Source organism: Colossoma macropomum, unplaced genomic scaffold, assembly GCF_904425465.1.
Source record: "Colossoma macropomum unplaced genomic scaffold, Colossoma_macropomum, whole genome shotgun sequence".
Classification (NCBI taxonomy): Eukaryota; Metazoa; Chordata; class Actinopteri; order Characiformes; family Serrasalmidae; genus Colossoma; species Colossoma macropomum.
In genome coordinates this window covers 14,919,780-14,939,213 of record NW_023494792.1, presented here as the reverse complement: position 1 = coordinate 14,939,213, position 19,434 = coordinate 14,919,780, and the positions used below count along the sequence as shown (strand labels likewise).

Below are 19,434 nucleotides of genomic sequence, written 5' to 3'. Positions count from 1 at the left end.
AAATCAGTTTGATCAAAATAATGCAGCTCAATCTTTAACCATGTCAAACTACTGATTACCATAAATGTATGATCATACACTGTTCAGTTTTTTGGGTCATTCTGCCACTACAGGGGCAAATGAGATATGTTGACATTTTAACTGTAAAATGTATTCTGGTACACTGAACAATACCAATGACTAACACCACTGACCAAAAAAAAATAAATAAATAAATCACTTACTGTTTCATGTATAACACGACTGACAATCCTTTTGGGACACATAAAACTGTCAGCATTTTAGCCAAATTTATCGGAAATATAAAAAGAGATCTCAATTACTGTGAAGAGTTTCTGAGATATCCATACAAGACGTAAGTGAAAAATTATTTATATAAAAAACAATCATATTTAAAGAATGTGTCTAACATCACATTAATTGTATTTACATATCATAATTGTATGTATATATGTTCATAATCATTTTCACTTAAGACAGAATACTTTTAATGTACTTTTACAATATAAACTGTAAAACAAGCAGCAAAATTATAAAATGATCATTCAGCATCTACATTTTCACTGCTTTGATACGCTGCTTTTCCACGACATCACTAAAAATCACTAAAATAAAAATTCAAAAAGAATTATCATAGATTTTGTAAGTTAATTTAGGAATGCAAAAAATCATCATATCAAATTTATGTAGTTTGTTCCAATTTTAAGCTTATTTTCAGGGCATCAAAGCTCTGGAATGCTAGAATGTCCCAATTGCAATGCTTTTAAGTGCAATACTATTATTTTGTCCATATCATGCAGCCCTATTTTGAAGTGAGTACAACAGGCAACTAGCATAGCACAGTAACAGAAGCCAAGACTCCATAGCTTCCACCAGAGGGAGCTAAACTCAAAATCTAATTCTGATTTGAGATTATATTAGGACGCACAAAATTGTTCACCCAGACCGCAGAAACTCCTGACTCATCCAAATACTAATTACAGGCTCAGAGGTATCCTATAACCATACAGACTGCTGATAATAGTCCTACTGACAACCTGCACCACTGCTTCAAGGACACTTCTCTCTGTAGTGTGATCTGTGATCTTCACTCTTTCATGAGTATCTCGGGGTTATTTAAACTAAATTCACACAAATCCATGCACTAGAAGATAAATGTTCATTTAAAACTCTTGTAATAGAAATATGGGTGAGATAATTAGGATGAGTTTCCATCAAATCTGTACAAGAAAATAAAATTCTCATTACATTCATAAAAAACTTCACAGAAATCTTTTGATGTTGAGCAACATCTCATTGCTGTTTGTAAGAGTACAGAGACAGAACACACTGGAAAACATAACAGCTCAGAAAACACTGATTACAGCATCAGGCGTCTTACATCTGTTTCCCCATCCAATATTGGGTAAATAAGGTAAAGGTATGTTATTAATTTCTTCATTAGTCAACTGGTACCTGCTGCCCTATGTCAGGTTTCATAACTATGGCAGAGCAAAAATGGGAATAGCAGCCATATAACTTAATTCTATTTGCATTTACATATTTTTTTGCCATTTTTATCATCAAGTCTTTTTTTACTCTTTATATCCAATAAGTAAACATAAGGGTGCACACATAGTCTCACACACACACACACACACACAGAGTTTTGAAAAACCTGCATCATTTCTTTCAGTCACTCCATTAAATATGCCAATTTGCAAAGTCATTCAAAAACCAGCAAAAACAAAGCCATCCAAAACACTGCACACCGACTTTAATCATCTAAGTGGTCAAACAAACACCTACAGCATGCAAATCAGATTTCAGATAGAACAAAAGGACTAGACCTACCACTCCACCTGGGGGGACCTAAAGGCAGATCACATAAATGTATCAAATACTGAACATGGAGTGAGCCATAAATAGTGTAGTTGTTTATTCTATTATTTCACAGAATGTCACATTAATAAAAGCCTTCAGAGGCAGCAGAATCTTTCTCGAAACCTCTATTTGCATTATTCATAGAGAATAGCTACAAGAGGTGGAAGTTTTAACTCTCAGTAAACATTTAACTGGCTCGTGCATTCAATGTTCAATAGTTAAAGTGTTTGTTCAACTGGTGAGTGTGTGAAGGCACATAAGATCAGGTGACATTTTGACTCAGCACAGAAAGGAGGTACAACATTATAGGTTCATCTGTACACTGCACTTTTTCAGGTGTCGGGAAGAAACAGGAGATGGACAGTTACCCAGCCACAGAAAAACATCTTCCACCCTATGTCTTTGCTTTCTTGTGCCACTTAAAGGGCCCATTTCATGAAGAAACTAATTTTCCAGCATTCTCTGTACATAAGAATTTGATGTATGTAAACATTTTTTTTTTCAAAATGTACTGTCCACAGTCTTTACAATCCATTTATGGAAATGTGTCGTACTTTTCTCCATGTTGGAGAAAACCTGGATTACCTAAAAAAAACCTGGATGCATTAACTTTTCATTAAATTTACAACAGCGACAATACAAGTGGAGCACAGAAAAATTGGCAGCTATGTTGCAAAAAAAATGAGCTCTCTGATTTGTATTCGAGCTGAACGAAGTGCTGTTAGTGACGTCATGCCCACTATACAGCCTGAGAAAAGGGCACCCGTCCACACCAAACAAAAGTAACGTTAAAAATACGTTCATTATCTGCACCAAACAACACTAACGTTAAAAATCCATAAATTCATGTACTCGCATGAACTTCGTCCACAGCTATTCCAACAAGGCTCTGACAGAATATGTCTGTCAAATTGCCAGAAGCTATTTTCTTGTCCATTTCTGTGCTGTGACCTGCATATGTAGCTGGAATGCCTTTTGCATTTAAAAAATAAACTTGCTCCTTTATCATGAACAATAATGGACATATAATTAAAATCATAATTCTTCATAATTTACACTGCTATAAACAGCAGGCCAGGTCTGGTAAACTAATTTTTTACCACATCTTGTTGGCAAACAAGCTGTACCCTTGTCCGTCCCCTGGGCCCCAATGACATGCCGCCCTCAGCATGTGCGGCTCAGCCCTCGCCTTCCTATCGGCTCTCGCGGCTCTCGGGGCCTGGGGGATGGCCGCAGGATACACAAGCCAAATCTCTTCTCTTGTGCTAACATCTCCAACGTTTTTGAAATGGTTTCATTGAATGTGTTTTACACACTGAGCAGACCTCTGACAAACCTAACTGAAGGGCATTTCTAAAATATCCAGTTTGAAGAATAGTGTACGCTAACAACAGCATTTCGCTAGCTAGCTTTGCTTGTATTTTGACTGTACGCCAGACATAAAAAGAGCATGCACTTGATAAATTTGGGGTGGGTTTTTGAGGGGCTGGTACCCTTGTTTGTGGCGAAATCGCTGCAATTCAGCAACAAGTGTTTAACAAGTTTTGCCCAGGTGAGGATTCTTAGTACGAAATCACGTCTGGCCCTATGAGATTAATGGAAACTAAGCTGCAGGAACAGCATTTTGAACTCCTTGATTTGCATATAATCTGCTTGTTCAACCTATTCTGCCCATTCACGCTGAAGTTATAAGGAGCGTTTCAGCTCAGTCTTCTTTTAGAATGATGCACAACCCAGGGTAACCAACCAGAACAGAAATCCTTTACAGATATAGGTCATAAAGGCACAGTAAGAAAAACAGCCTGTTTTATTTTAACTGATGAAGAGAGGTTGGAAAATAATGTAAAAATAGTAACTACATAAACCACACAAAATTTGCTATTGGACCTCAGGAGAAAGATAGAAAATGCAAGAAAATGATAAAGGCTCTTTAATGAGCTACTCCGTCGGACAACTGTATCTGTACCCTTTCTCATTTTAAAATAAAATGAATTACTTTTGGTACACTGTGATTATATGTGCTCATGGAAAAAAAATCAGCGTATTTATTTCTCTTGCAAGCCCATTCCAAACATCTTCAGACAGGCCTCTCATTTAAGATTTAAGTATTTGACTCTGGTTTATGCTACTGTCAATCATTTATTCAACTGACTGACCCAGTGCCTCTTGGTTACTCCTGATTTTATGTATCATGTGGGATGCTAAACCTTTACTGCAACAAACTAGTAAATAAGCAAGCCATAGTGAATGCTTACCTTGTCTTCTCAGCTCATTCTTCACGGCCTCCACGCCTCCCTTCTTCTCAATAAAGTCATAAATCACTTTAGATGTTTCCTTGTCTTTGAGCTGGGCTTCAGAGATGCCACACATGTCAAACAAGTTCTTCAGCTCTGGGTCCAAGTTATTCAGCTGAAAAAGAGCATAATAAGGTCAGCAGATTCTTTCGTATCAATTTTGAACAAACAGCAATTGCGTAGATCCATCTCATGTTTATCTACAAAAGACTGGTTTGTTCCAATGTCAGTTCAGTCTGACTCCAACATATCAAACTGCGTGATTCTATAAGGAAGCAGTAACAGAGAAAAACTGACCAGAAGGTGTTACTAATGTTACTGACAGAAGTGTCAGACACAATGAAACCCAAAAAAAGATTTAAAATCAATAAACATTTACTAAGGTAGCATTACAGATTTATTTCAACAGATATTACTGACTGGCTGAAGTAAACATTTGACCCCTGATGTAGTCCAATCCTGACACCCTGTGGTAAAACGGTGAATGATACATTTCTGTATTACACAACAATAAATAATACGGTAGAGATTCTCGTGGTGTGGTATGTATGTGCAATGCTTCTAGGATAAATGTATTTCTATGATGAATGTGCACTTTTTCATATGTCTCATTCTATTTGAAACACTATGTTTTGGCTCTGCAGGCCACATGTCCTAAACATCAACCGTATAACAAAGACATGAGGTATAATAAGCAAAGCTTGATTTACACTGAATGTGACTAACATAAAAAGGACCGAAGTACATTTTCCGAGTGGGATGAGAGGCTACATGACGGCATCATGTTTTAGCGCAGCCTGTGTGAACACAAGGCCATTCAGGCCTTATCATGCCACTGCCACACAGGTCAGCATTGTGTTCTGATGAGAGCCACTTCAGTATGCATGTGTATGAGACTGTCAGGACAAGTGACAGAATAAGCTCTTGTAATGGTACTCACGTCAAAGCCTGTGTTCGGATCCCAGCCCACATGGCCAATGTGCCTAAGAAGAGACACATGAGAGTCCATATTAGTACACACAGGCTACATTCCATACAAATGTTTCTATTTACAAAAAATGGAAACTGGCAGTGATATTTTTAACAATATTTACAGCTTTTCTGAATGGAAATTGCTCAAACTGCTCAGGCAGATAATCCTGATCTCTCACATGAAATAATAATAATAAATAATAAAATTAAATGATTTTCAGGAAGTTATGTGGAAATCAAAAAATCTTATACATTTTCATTTTACTGCTTGAAATTCCCTCAAAGTCAAAGTCAATGGAAACATAGCTACCAACACATAAAACAAAACACAGGCAATGGTAAAGCACCTGTAAATCTCATCAAACAGGTAATTTTTGCTGGCAACAATTAAATAGAGGGTAAAAATCAACTTCAAGACAAAAGCAAAAATGGCACTGGAAAAAATCTAAAGAATTTTAAGAGGAAAAAATGATCTACTGATCCCAGACAGTTGAGTAAAAACTGTTAAACACCATAATTCCTTTCTCAGTATATTGTGGCACACTCGGCAAGGATACCTTTAAGCAGACCAGATGTACATGCAAGGCCTAACATGCACATTAATCATGCTTTGCTGATGTAGAAGGTGCCCTGAAAAAGCATGGTGAAAAAAAAAAACTTACTGGAAATTGCTGGGTGTCCCGATGTCTGCCTTTGTCAGTTTCTTCCTCTTGCCTTTAACCTTTTTCTCCTTCTTGTTAAGGCTACTGTGCACCATGTTGTTCATGTGTGAATTGTTGTGGAAGCGCACATTGTTTATCTCCGGGTTCTTGATGTCCACCGTTGCCATTGGCAACGTGGGGCCTAGACACATTACCACCCAAAAGACACACAAAAAGGAGCCGTTAGCTAGAACCTTGGAATCATACATCTGTTATACATACTGCTGAGCACGAAGACAATACTGCCGGCTAGCTGAGCTCAAAGCATCTGTGTTGCCAACAACAGCTTATTCTTTCCATTCATGGACAGTGAGGGGGTGTTTCATAAGCCATTCACAGCGAACACTGTATCTCACACACACTGCTGAGAATTCTGAAGTACTGAAATTCTAGTTTTCTCGTTCAGTTGAAACCATATTGGACTCTACTCACTCTTACAGAAAGTTAATAGCCTAGCTGCCAAGAATTCACTTTGTAACATATAAAATGTGATTAGGAGCTAGAACAAAGCAGAATGAACCATTAGGCTTTACTCTCCTTTCACCAGCAAAGTCTTTGTTCAACTGCATAAACATATATTCTTTTCAGTATGCTTTAGATGGTTTATCTGCCTCAAACAAACATGACCTAATTAAGCTGATTTTAGTAATGACCACCGCAATCATGACTAAAAACTTCACACACCATGAAATACTCAGAGTACTGGTTTCCAACAGTAAAAAAAAGCAACAGAACTGGCTGAGGTCTTGTTGATTTGTGGGTTTTAACTTGTGGAATGCGGAAAAGTGCACTGGGGCCCAGTTTCACCTTCAGTATTTGTATGATGTTTCTGAAATAGGTGTTACAAGCCTATTCCTCGGGCATAAACCATGTTTCTATAAAAGCCTGCTACTTTATAAAGAAAACATCAAAGCCAGATGCATTTATCAGCAACCTAAAAAAAAAGCACCAAAGAGCTGACATGCACAATTCATATTACCGAACAGAAGCCACAGATAACAGTCCGTGAGCTAAAAGCAGTTTGGCTCATATCCATGACTGCAGGCAAACCACTTCAGTAAATAAGATCTAATTATTACCCTCCATTCATTCAGAATTAACACCACATCGACAAAGCTCATTCCAAAGGAAGAAATCAGGAAGACACACAGCCTTTAAGATGTATTATTATTATTACCAGTACTATTACTGTAATTTTCTGAATGTTATCAGCTCCTTTCAACCAGGGTTAAGCTAGACTCCCCACTGTGAACTTCAAAGCGAAAGCCGTGTGACCACATTCAAAATCCTCTTGATGGTAAAGGCAAATTTAACAATCACTGGCCAACAGTGCATGTACATCATCGCGGTCATTTCAAAACGTTTTATCTCCAAAATGGTAACCTCACAGGAGAACGACAATAGTTTCCTAATTTTAATGTAGGTTACAGTAACAAAATTTTATTCTAAGTTAAGGCCTTTACACACTATGTGTGCAATTTATTCAGACATCAGTACATTAAACGAATGTGTATAACTGATGATTGAAGACTTAATGCAATTTTTCAGACAGCAAAAAAGCAACACTATTTTATGCATAATTTGTCTGATCTTTCCAAACTTTCACAGGTAATATGAACTCACCAGCCAGTCATCGTTGTTGGCATGGCGACAACCAACATGATGAATCGGCTGGAGCAGCTACTACTAATTTTTCAGAAACATGTAAAGGATTATTTGTCCTCACAAATGATGTAAGCATCTCCAAAAGCAGCTCAAACGGGGCTCAAACTGGACATCCAAGCTATATGTGAAAGCTCCAGCTGCTGAATGACACAGTAAAACTCTCACAGTTCTCCTTTCGCTTTTTTAAAATGGAAAGTAGCCTATCCAACACCTGTTTTGTGAATCGTAAAGAATATATCTTCACACAAGACATTCTGCCCATTCGTTCATTTTTGTCATGGCGCAAACTTGGCAAAATCTTTGTTTTTTTAATTGCTGCATACAAAAAATTGTGTCTGAATATGTTACTATCTGTGTTGTCATATTCAGTGTGTAATGGCCTTAATTTTGAACGATTTCTGTTGGTCCATTCATCATGAAATAGAAAAAAGGAGCAAGAATGATTTAATATAACAGTGATGACATGCAGATTGGATGAATACAGTAATGAAAGTACTACAGCATTGGTTTATTTTCATGCCAGGGTCATACTCGCCAAGAAAGTTATGAAAATAATTCAAATCCTTTCTGCAAGTCCACTTTCCAGTCTAAGAGTACAAACTCACTTTTCAGCAAGTTTGTGAGACATGTAATTTAAACAGAAAATGCTTGGACTGAACTCTTCGATGCATCGCAACATCCATACCACACAGCCTCAGACCCTTACCTCGGCTGTTCTGCACGATTCTCTTCTTACTATCTCCATCACTATTCCTCTTTGACGGCAAAGCAGCTTCTGGGAGCGCACTTGCTGTTAAAATGGATGATCTGTCGCTTTGCTGTGCCAACAGCTCAGGCCGGCATGGCTGGGGTAAAGGTGAATAAAGCTCATCCCCTGACAACATCACGCAGTGCAGAGGCACAAGGCAACCATCGGGCTTGGAGACACTTTCTAAAAACTCCTCAGACGGGGCAGACAGGAAAGTCGTGCAGAACATCATCTTGGCCCAGCACAAAAAACCTTTATATCTGAAGAAACTGCCAGCTAATTACATGCTAAGCAAAGGACATGCTTGCGGGGTAAAAGGGCTCAGCTCTTAGAGACACTCTCATTGACGCCTGTGCCCACACAGATGCTAAACCATTTGGAGTCAGTTTTGACAAACCCACTGTCGACCAATGCGCTACACACACGTCAAATCCTGATAAATTACAAATGCTGCAGAATATTACATAAATCACTAAAACCACAGCTAATCCCACTTAAGCTCTAAAATTTGCTTCAGGCATTACATGTCTGCTGCAGCTGGGAACTGCACGCGTCATTTCTAACAAATGTATGTGTGCATGTGTATGCCCTACTCTAAACTCAAAATGAACACGCATATTCCCTCCCGCTGCTTAAAACGTCACCACCAGGATCCACAACAGAGCATTCAAGGTTTTCTGGTCAGCTATGGCCCATACCAACAGGAATAGAAGGGAATGTTCAAATGAGCTGCTGAACACTTACATAATTGCAACCATTTAACCATTTAATAAAAAGGAAAAGATTTTTTTTCTTGGCGCCACCTTTTCGAGAAGCACTACAGTATGTTTCTTTACCTTTATTTAACCAGGGTAATCACACTGAGATTAAAAATGTCTTTTACAAATAAGCCCTGGCCTAAAAGGCAGCACACAACAAAAACAGCAAACAAAGAACTGTTGGGAATGGGAATACTGAATTCCCAAGAGCAGTATGCGTTGCCACACACACACACATACACACATACACACACCACAGTACAGTACAGTACATTCTCAGAAACTTTCTGTACTTTCTGAGAAATTCTGAACACACGACAGAGCAGACGTCCCTGCAGGGAATCTGTTGTGAAGTTTTCAAGTAATTGCAGATTACTGGCATCAGCCTATTGAGGGGGTGCACAATATCATTTACTCACCGAACCTAATAGCTATACTGTATAACGTAATGCTGTTACTGTGGTATCTTTACATTCAGCAGCAGAAAAAATCATTCAAAATGACAGCTGCACGCCATCATTTCAAAGAAACAACAGTAGTCCGAGTTGTCAGGCTAGAGCTCTAATGCAGAAAACAAGCTATGGTGGGGAAAACTGTTCATGCTAAGCTATTTCTGATATATTTGTGGCACACTGCAAAGCGAGTTCAGATGACTGATATTGAAACCTTGAGTATCGTTAAATAGTGATAAAGATCATATTTTTTATTTTTTATTTAAAAACTATTTAGGTTTAATATAAGTTTTTTTTTTTAAATGAAGCACTTCACTTAAAAGATTAGTTCAGTAAAAAATCAAATTTACACACTTTTCCACATATCACAGTTGTAGTCAAGCAACCAAGACACATTTTGTTCTTAAGTTATTAAGTCATTAGTCACCCAAGTCTTTTCTATAAATCAGACCGTCCAGGATTTTGCAATCTTGCCATCATACCAATTCAAACAAATTCAACCAATCCTTGTAGCATTTCAAAACGATGCACACAGCGTCTACGCTACTTGCCTGAGGTTGCAGTCTCAGCCACTGTGCCCACATATAGACACAGTCTCAGATATCTATGCTAAGCTCACCAAAACTATTGTGATTTTGTCAGTTCCATTCTGACTGTCTACCTGCACGTCTGTGTGAACGCTCTAACGTGTCTTTTCCAAGAAGTTGTCTGCTCAGAGTGCTGTGACAGAGGCTTTCGTAGCAATACAGATGACAGACATTTTTGCAATGTGTTGACTGATGCAATTCGCATTAGTTGATGGATTTATATTGGTCGCAGCGCTACTGGATGCTCCAAATACTTTACATTAATACATTTCCTCAGATTTCCTGAACATTCCCAAGCTTATTTAGAGAACATGTTTAAAGTGTACATGTGGATAATTTATCAGCACTTGGTGTAGCTAATCTTCATTACATCATTTAGACATAAAACTCTTTACGACTTTAGAAGTGTTTTACATGATTAATTTCCAGTTTGTTTTCACAGAAACTAAATAGGCTATATATGCTGTCTCAGGTCTGTGGGACCCATTTTCAATGTCAAGCAAAAGACAAAAAAAAAAGATGCGATTTATTATTATTTTAACCCGATTCCTTGGCCTTTGCTCATTTTCTGTGAAGAACATATAAAATAACACATTTTCAATGACTTCACACTGTACACCCCCTACACCTTTTTATTACACATGTGGTGTTGGGGTGAACCTGCAGGGAATAAAAGTGTGGAGGTGCTGTGTCCCTTCACTCTGTCCTGCTGACTGGATACAGCTGCAAAAGGAAAACGCTACGCTGGCCACTTGCTGTTATGGCTGTATTGATTTAAAAAAAAACAATAATGCAGTGGGTCCACCAGACCCACTGAGTAACAAAAACATGAACACCACACAAGTGTTAACTTGTTTAAAATGTATCATAAATAAGACCCAATCTTCACACATTTCTACACTGCAACCACCCCCTTAAAAAAGCCCTACTTAAAAATTTTGCCCCAAATGCCACTGCAAAAATAAGGATTTTAGGCCACAACAATGGCCACGAAATACTGGTTGGTGCGATGAATATATCCCAAAAACTTCTCTCTAGTTGGACAGACTAGTCTGTGTTTTAGGACACGGTATGACAATATAAAAAAATAAATAAATAAAAATAAATAAATAAACAAATAAAAACCAAAACCTCGTTATGAAGGTAAACAGTGCTGGCAGCTTTTTTTAGACAACAGGGTCTGCATACGTAAATCACTTCAGGAATACGAGTGCTGATCTAGAATCAGTTTTTGTGACAAAACCCGTCATAATTACAGAGGAATCTGATCCAAGATCAGTCCTCTAATTTACAACTGCTTTGCGAATACCAGCCCTGATGTTGTGAACTGGCTGCACACTGTGGTTTTGTTTTATCTTTCCTAAAACACATCAACTAGTCTATGAACTTGACAAAGACCTTGATGCGGTCTGAACAGGCTGAGAAAAGTTCTGATTATGTATTTTTCAGAACTGATTTGGGCAATTTGGGTGATTTCTGAGTTCTAAAGTTTGTTAGCAATGTTAGCCTCAAAGCTCTAGTTCTAAAGTAAAGAAACTAAATTTGAACACCAAATGTCTTGGCTGACAGACTACATGTAAGTTACTTTATAAATACATATAAAACATGGTCACAATGACTGAGCAATGTGGCTTACATATGGTGAAGGACTGTAGCCTTTTAGTTTTCAGCCTCAAAGTTCAACACAGAGGGTGAACACTTTCATCTAGGTCATGTATAGTATGCATATGAGTAATTGTGCCCTCGTGCATGAAGGCGCACACAACAGTATATTTTTATCTCCTCTCTTGGAGGAGAAAGAACAGTCTAATTTATGTGGAACTACAGTGAGAGCTACTCAAATTGAACGATAAAGTCAGAGGATATTGATCATTGAATGTAAGTACTAGCAGACATACCATTTGGAGGATCACGCCTTTTCTCTGCAAAAACAAAATTAACATTGTTAAAATACTGCTGCCAATTCAACTGAAGTGCATAGCAAGAGAGAGCAAATTCTAAGAGGAGAGGGGAATTAAAGGTCGGGTTTTTTTCGTGAGGTTAGTTTGCAAAGGATCAGACAGACAGGAATGAGGAGCTTAAGCTAAGGTGCTGAGGTGTGCTAAGCCCCTGAGCACTGAGATTCTAATGCATATAGAGCACTGCTTTAATCCTTCTGTGTATATTTTGGCATCAACACTGCAAAACATTTACCTGGTAAGATCAAGTCCCACCTCCAATGTATGCGCATCATAACAACTCACAAGAACAGTGAGATCTACTGCTTTTTAAAGTGTGTACTGTTTTGTTTTTTTTTTAATTGAAAGTGAATACAAATGACGTTAAACCACTCTGCTCTCATGCCTCACTAAGTACGCTGTCGATTATGCCACATGCTAACTGTAAAGAGCTAGGGAAAGGGAAAAGAGATTGAGAGATGAGTGATGGTAAGCACCAAGTTCCCTTTGAAAGTCAGTCCACACAGAGAAAACCTGAAACTTCAAAGCCCAGCATGCAAAACAGAGTAGGAAGTACTGGACACAAGCCAGAAGAGAGAAAGAGCAAGTCAAGACTGTTTACGACAGAATCATGGAGAGGAGAAGGTCACTATGAAGTACTTTCTAGAGGATCTACAGAGGAAGCACTAATGTTTTCATTGTAAAAGACACAGAAGAGAGACGAAATTGAAAGGAAATCATTGTTACGGTCTCTAACATCATAACACATAAACGAATAAATCCATAGCAAACATCTTAATACCGTGCATGCAGATGTGCCACTGAATTTTGAAAATGTAATTAAAATCTGGAAAAAGTGGTGACATATGACAACCAGCTATCAACCAACAGGTGGTCTAGTTGGAATTCTAGTCATGTAAAAAGCTGAACTGAAAAAATTAAAAATCTAGGCATATTCACCGGTTTTCTTCTGTCGTCTGCTGAGCAGTTCATTAAGCGTAACACGGAACCGTTTTGCCTCCTCTTCACTGGCAAAATTCAGGCCGATCTGACAAGACTAAAAAAAAATTAAAATAAAGACAGAGGCAGTTAGCTTTTAGATGCATTCATCACTGGAGATGCACATTTTGACCACTTCGGATCAACAGCAGTGGTAAAATAATGCACGCCCTGCAAAAACGCTTCTGTATAGTACCCTATAAAAGGTTCTGTCATCTGTGTATAATCATGGCCAACCATTACTAAAGAACTTATGGAAAAATCACTTTTTAGGAATGTGAGGCTGGAACAATAGGTAAGTCTGAATAATCAACAAATTGGGACAAAAGTATTGATAACTTGATAAACATTTTCATAATTTAAATTAATGGTTAATTTTACAGTTACATATATGCATTACATCTAGCAAATTATATCCAAGACACGTTCCAACTGTACCACAGAAGGGAACACAGCTTTAGAGCATAGTTTCAAACCTAATCTGTTATGACAAAAATAAAAATAAATAAATAAATCAAATAAGTAAAACAAGCTCATCAAGTTTTGAAAACATACACATTAACACTATAACACTACTGCCATCTTATACAAGAACACATGGTTTGTTTGTTTCTTTTTATACATACACACACACACACACACACACACACACACACACACACACACACATATATATATATATCTATCTTACAAATTCTACTTATTGATTTAATTCATGGTATCAACAATTATTAGTAAACAGGTGAGTGCCCTACAAAACAGAACAATAACATTCAAGACAAACAAAAACACATCCACAGATTATGTAAGATATCATCTGAATATGTAACTTGCTGACAATCAATGCTTCCAACCCGCGGAAATAAAACATCAAAGTGAGTAAAAAAGTTTAGTTAAAGACCACCTAAGTAATAAATATTAAATTCACTTCTACAATAAATGAGGATCAAAACCAGGCCTTCTACATAAAACAAAAATTAGACCACTGAACCACAGAGCTCTGCTTAGTCATCACTGAGTAGTAATGCTATTAGCTTTATCTTAACCTTGCTTGTTAAACACACACACACACACACACACACACACACACACACACACACACACACACACACACACGGAAGCTGTGTCTTACAAACTAGCTGCTGCATATCACTCACATGAAATGCCATGTTATCTGAACAGGATTCCCTTTTGGTAATATTTCATTAAATACTACTGGAAATTTTAACAAGAACTTACGTCTCCTGCGAATGCAATAAAGTATGGTCTGGAACTACTGCTTAGAAAATTATTGTAGAGCTCCTGCTCAAACTTAGGTTTGCCATCCTGCAAGAAAGAAAACACCAAAATACTTTTAGAGGTAAATGATGGGAGAACCACAAGAACTATTATAATTGTCTACCTCTTTTCTCTTGTATGCATGTTAAATCCATTATCAGCAATATCAGAACACTCACATATATGTCTCAAGAGGAACTGGAAGTGGGTGATATGGCAAAAAAAAATTAACATGCTAAGCAAATTGTGGGGTTTTCAGGGTTAATAAGTTGGAACTGACAAAAACAAGTGCCATATGAAAACAATACTACCAAAAACACAAAGTGAGCACAAAATATATTCATTCAGTATCTCACATACAGCACTGCACTAAATCCAATAAAACAGGACTGACTATACTCTTTGTAACAACACATACAGTTGTTCAGTGTTCTTAAAATACTGACAACATCCATCCATGCTCAGAAAAGCACAGTGGGACATACTGTGACATAAATGATCATGATAACGATAAACATAGTCATACTGCCCAGGACTAAGAGGAGCTAAAGGTCATCAGGTCATGAGAAGGCATGACCAGCTGTCTCACCTTGATATCAAACACACGGATGAAATAAGACCTCTGTGGGTTGTCTTTCACCAAGCAAGCCACACCGCAGCATCTTTTGGTCCAGGACGGGCCCCTGTCTGCTGCATACACCTGGACCACTGCTGAACACAGAGTCTGCCAAAAGAGAATAATACCTACCTGTCAGACATACAAACCTGCAAACTTCATGTCAAATTCAAATTGATGATTAAGATATATATATAATATATTGTTGCAGCCATATCAAAACTTTACTTTTTTTGGGAGGTTTGTGTTTTTTTTTCCATTTGAAAATGCCAGCTGCCCTTTACATTGTGTGAGCATTTCATAAAGAACAGAGCAGCAGAAAGAGTCCAAAATGACTTTATATTTATGCTCTTCCTTCTCCTATAGAGTTACTATTTCAGAGATAGAAGGTTTTGATATCTACAATACGCTTCTAAAACATCCGTCTTTGCAAGATGGCCTAGAGTTGCTTGGCATTTAGTTGCACTTAGTTCAAACGTCACACACTACTCATCATACATGGCACCATGTACAGTATAATTACCACCTTAATATTCAAAAGGATTCAAGCAAATCACAAGTAGTCTTGCAAATCACACACACATTCCCACTTAGTTTGACTGTAGTGATTATGCATCATTGAAGAAATACTGACAATATAGTCAATCAAAATTAATAATTAATCATGTGACTCGGAAAAAAAAAATCAAAGTAATTTCAATATGTCAGAAGCATGCTGCACTACTTTTAAGCAACAATTCTAAATATCTGTGAGAAAATAAGTGTGTGTGTAGATTTGGGCTGTTTCAGGCTCCTTCCAAGTTCTCCTTCAATTTTTAACTGTTCTTAGCTTTTTATTTTTGGTTTTACATAACTTGTAATCTGTTTGCCTGTTTAAATCCTCTAGGAACTTTACGAGTGTTTCACTTCTCTCCAGAAGATTATTTTGGAGAAAAGGATGGTTCTGCAAAGGCAGCAACATGATACACTGAACAATGTTTCTCTAAATAAAATAAATAATAAGAATTGAATGAAAAGGTGAAAGTAAATACGTGCAGAATATAGGTGTGCGTGTGTATGTATGCATGTTTGCGCACATATATCTGTATCTATCTATCTATCTATCTATCTATCTATATACATACATACATACATACATACATATACATTCTGGAAGAAAATACTCCCTTAAAACTGACTGAAACTGAAATCATACAGAGAAACTTAAAATAATACAGAAATAAAAACTACATTAAAAACACAAGCTCGCCTCTCACTTTTCTGTTTACATAGGCTTTAACCATGCCTGCACTACATCCATGTGACAGAGAGCAGCAGTAAGTGCTCCTCCAGGACACGGGTTACCAAAGGAAAAAATAGGCCAGCTTCTTGGCAATACTGTCAAGGGGAAGAAGCCAAGATCTCAGAGAAGATGAAATATTTTCCATGAACAAGTGTGCTTACACACACACACACACACACACACAGCCAAAACTGTCAGAAGTCAAACTGTTTAACATCTTAAAAATGTTTTTAATTCTTAAAAGGTTTAACAGGGCAATAACTTGTGTAATTGGCTGTTCAAATAGCCTCACATAAATAACAAAAAACAGGCAGCTAACTAACACAAATAAGAAGGTAATTCAATCCATGCACAAAACTGCCACGTCAGTAACAGCAGTATCAACTACACACAGCTTTTCTTCACCTCAAAGGGAAAAACTGCTTCCTCATGCTAAAAAAACCGCACTATCAGCATTAGAAAATTCTGACTAAACTAAACGTCACGGGAAGCTTGGTCAGTTCCAAGGATTCAAAACAGTGAAGCAAATGGGTCTGTGAGGCATCTACACAGACCCGTGGTGGTGAGGAAGTTCAACAGGTTCAAAGAGATTTGCACGGTTTCTCTGTGATGCTGCACAAACTTTCAGTATTTCTATAAATACAGAATTTCTTTGAATGTTAATGCACATAACGCTATACTGCATAACAGTAACCTTCAAAACGTATTGAAAACCTGACATATTATCAAGGGGATGCTGAACACAGTATCTGTATTTAACACAGACTGCACTCTGAAAACGCTGTTTTACACTAATCTAGCACCAGCTTGGGCTATTTAAAGCTGTAGGTTGTGGGGGGGGGTATGGAAATCTGATCACAGATCAGCACTGGCTCAGCGTTCTTATTCATTCAAGCAAAAACGTTGGTGTTGAAGAGGCAGATCAGTTCACTTCCTGTCCATAAAGACTGCTGACTGTGCACAACTGTCCCTGACTGCCCTTTTCTCTCCACCCTCTCTTCCTCTCTGCCTCCCTCTACACCCCCCAAAACACCCACCCCTCCCACCCATTGTGAGAATTGGACTTCGTCCACTCTCTGCCCTCGGACTGCGGTGCCGGTTCAGAACACAGCGATGAATGGACCCATGACTGCTGGAAATCGGCCCCGCCACCATGTCTCATATTCAGCTATCCTTTATGAAAGCCCACTTTATGGCCTGGATCTTTGGCTGCCGTTCTCAGGCAGACACTGCGCTTGTAGTGACAATCCCCTCTTCAGTCCAGTCATGTGTGGACAAGTAATCTAGGTGGGCTTGAAATTGAGAATCTGTGGTCAGCTGTTATTGTCAATTAGAAATAATAAGTAAATAAAGGATCATTCATAGCTTGCCTACACAGCCAGCGCTGTCAGCATAACAAGACTAGCCTAAGCCACATAGGCCATGGACTTTAGGACATTTCTGCATGCTCACAAAGCAAAGCTTATGCTTATGCTTATTCCCCGCACCCGAGGCATTATGTAACCCCACAATTTGCAATTAGGCATTTGTATTTGAATTCTCGCAGCAAGATTACAGAGATAGCCTCATCCTTTAATGCTGGGCCTTCAGCTCAGAGTCAAATATTATCTCAAATAACAGTCATTTTCTTTAATATGAAGGTATGTTCTACCTCACGGGTCTAATGAAAGTTTTCGCTCAACATCTTCTCAAAATATTTGTGCCACAGTGCAGCAGACTAAGCACAACCTCCGATCTGCACAAGGATTTCAAAAAATGATTTAAAAAAAATGCTCCGTAGCCCAAAAAAGCGGTGGAAGCACTGGCTTGCTCTTCAACCTGGCCAGCATGCACCTCAGCACAGAAAAGCTCTGTGCCTCATCCTCAAGTTCTACCTGTTCATGTTAGTACAGTCACTGGGAAAAAGGAAGTGTAAGCGGATAATGCTTCCCTGCGAGTGATTTATCGCTGCCAGCGACAACGACAGGAAATAGTTCAAATCCCAAGCAGGGTTATTAGTCCCAAGCGTAAAACACGACCCCTAAAAGTTTCCTCGAAGCTTAATTTGAGCAGCATTTGGATATATAACCCATATGTAGCCAAAAGTTTAAAAAAAGAAAGAAAAGCAGCCACTGGAACAGAGGTGGAACAGAAAAGGTTCAGATTATGACTGGAAAAAATGCTTTCAAACAGTATCAAAACAAAAAATGTTAAGAGAAATGCTGAAACTACTATTGCTGAAGTGATGTTCTGTCAAGATATTAAGTTTTCAGCTCGTCAGGAAAGAGAGGAAAGCAAGTAGATTCTTTCAGATTTCTACATGAAGCTCCTGTAAAGCTTATCAAGTAGTTTGTTATGAACAAACGACTGCAGGACTCTGAGCAGGTACAGTCACTAATAGTTACAGCGGCGTTGCCGATCATTTGACACGTTAGATACAGGATGCTGCAGCCTGTGGTAAACAAACCAGGCCTGGCCTGGACGCCTGAAGGAAACAGCCTTCAGTCCTTTCTCCCTCCCAGCTCAAGATGCTGTGCATGACTGCCAGCAGTGGCAGACTCAAAAAGACTCAAAAAAGAGTGATACTTCTGTCACCCTATCAGAGCAGGACACCTCAAACGGGAATTCACATTCCATGGCAAGCAGCCTGGTCGAGGAAGACTGTATTCCCTAAAAGTCAGCCCTAATGTAACGCAGGCGCACACGGGCTTAGTTAGCATCCACACTAGCATTGCTGTCACAGGTTCAGGCGACAGAGTAAACATTCAGCCGCGACACCCTGTACAGTATGCGAGCTTAATCATTTAACAGAGGGGCTGGTTTTCAGTTGAGCTCCTGCGAGCACGGGATGGCCATGAGAGCACACACAAACTTACGATGCATTTCCTGCCAAGGTAGCTGAAGAGACACTCGTTCTCTTGCGGGGTGAGAAGCAAAGAGCCGACATTGGCCACCCTCCTCTGAGGCGGATGTCCACTCATATTGCCAAGAGGCCAACTATTTCAGGTGTCTGCCGAAAGAGTACTTTATGTAAAATACGTGCAATCACTGGTCATCATGGCCTGCACTCGGCTCATCCTGTAAACCGCACTCCGCAAACAGAGAGGCTTCGGCGACCGTCTTCTCCCACCGCACGAGCTCTCCGGAAACTAATCCTCCGTCTCCGCGGACACACGGCTGTCTGAAGGTGTCAATAATCGCTAAACTGCACAATATAAACTTTCATCCCGAACTCCCACAGCAACAACGATCCCTCAATCCAACATGGCAGCGGGGTGGATGGACCGATGAAGCATCGGCGAA

At 38.7% G+C, this 19,434-nt stretch overlaps 1 protein-coding gene across 3 annotated transcripts in view; it reads right to left on the bottom strand.

Moving 5' to 3' along the window:
- wasla (WASP like actin nucleation promoting factor a) overlaps positions 1-19,434 on the bottom strand; it is a 23,639-nt gene extending 4,205 nt beyond the window's left edge. Inside the window, exons 1-9 of one of the 3 annotated variants that reach the window (XM_036576150.1) lie at positions 19,008-19,434; positions 14,844-14,978; positions 14,216-14,302; positions 12,938-13,034; positions 11,939-11,962; positions 5,792-5,972; positions 5,098-5,140; positions 4,119-4,272; positions 1,834-1,851 (exon numbers count right to left, since the gene is read on the bottom strand). In XM_036576150.1, the coding sequence (XP_036432043.1) occupies positions 1,834-1,851; positions 4,119-4,272; positions 5,098-5,140; positions 5,792-5,972; positions 11,939-11,962; positions 12,938-13,034; positions 14,216-14,302; positions 14,844-14,978; positions 19,008-19,112 (844 nt within the window). In that variant the 5' untranslated portion in view covers positions 19,113-19,434. The remainder of the gene's footprint in view (positions 1-1,833; positions 1,852-4,118; positions 4,273-5,097; positions 5,141-5,791; positions 5,973-11,938; positions 11,963-12,937; positions 13,035-14,215; positions 14,303-14,843; positions 14,979-19,007) is intronic. The other 2 variants (XM_036576152.1, XM_036576151.1) reach the window with 2 other exon arrangements.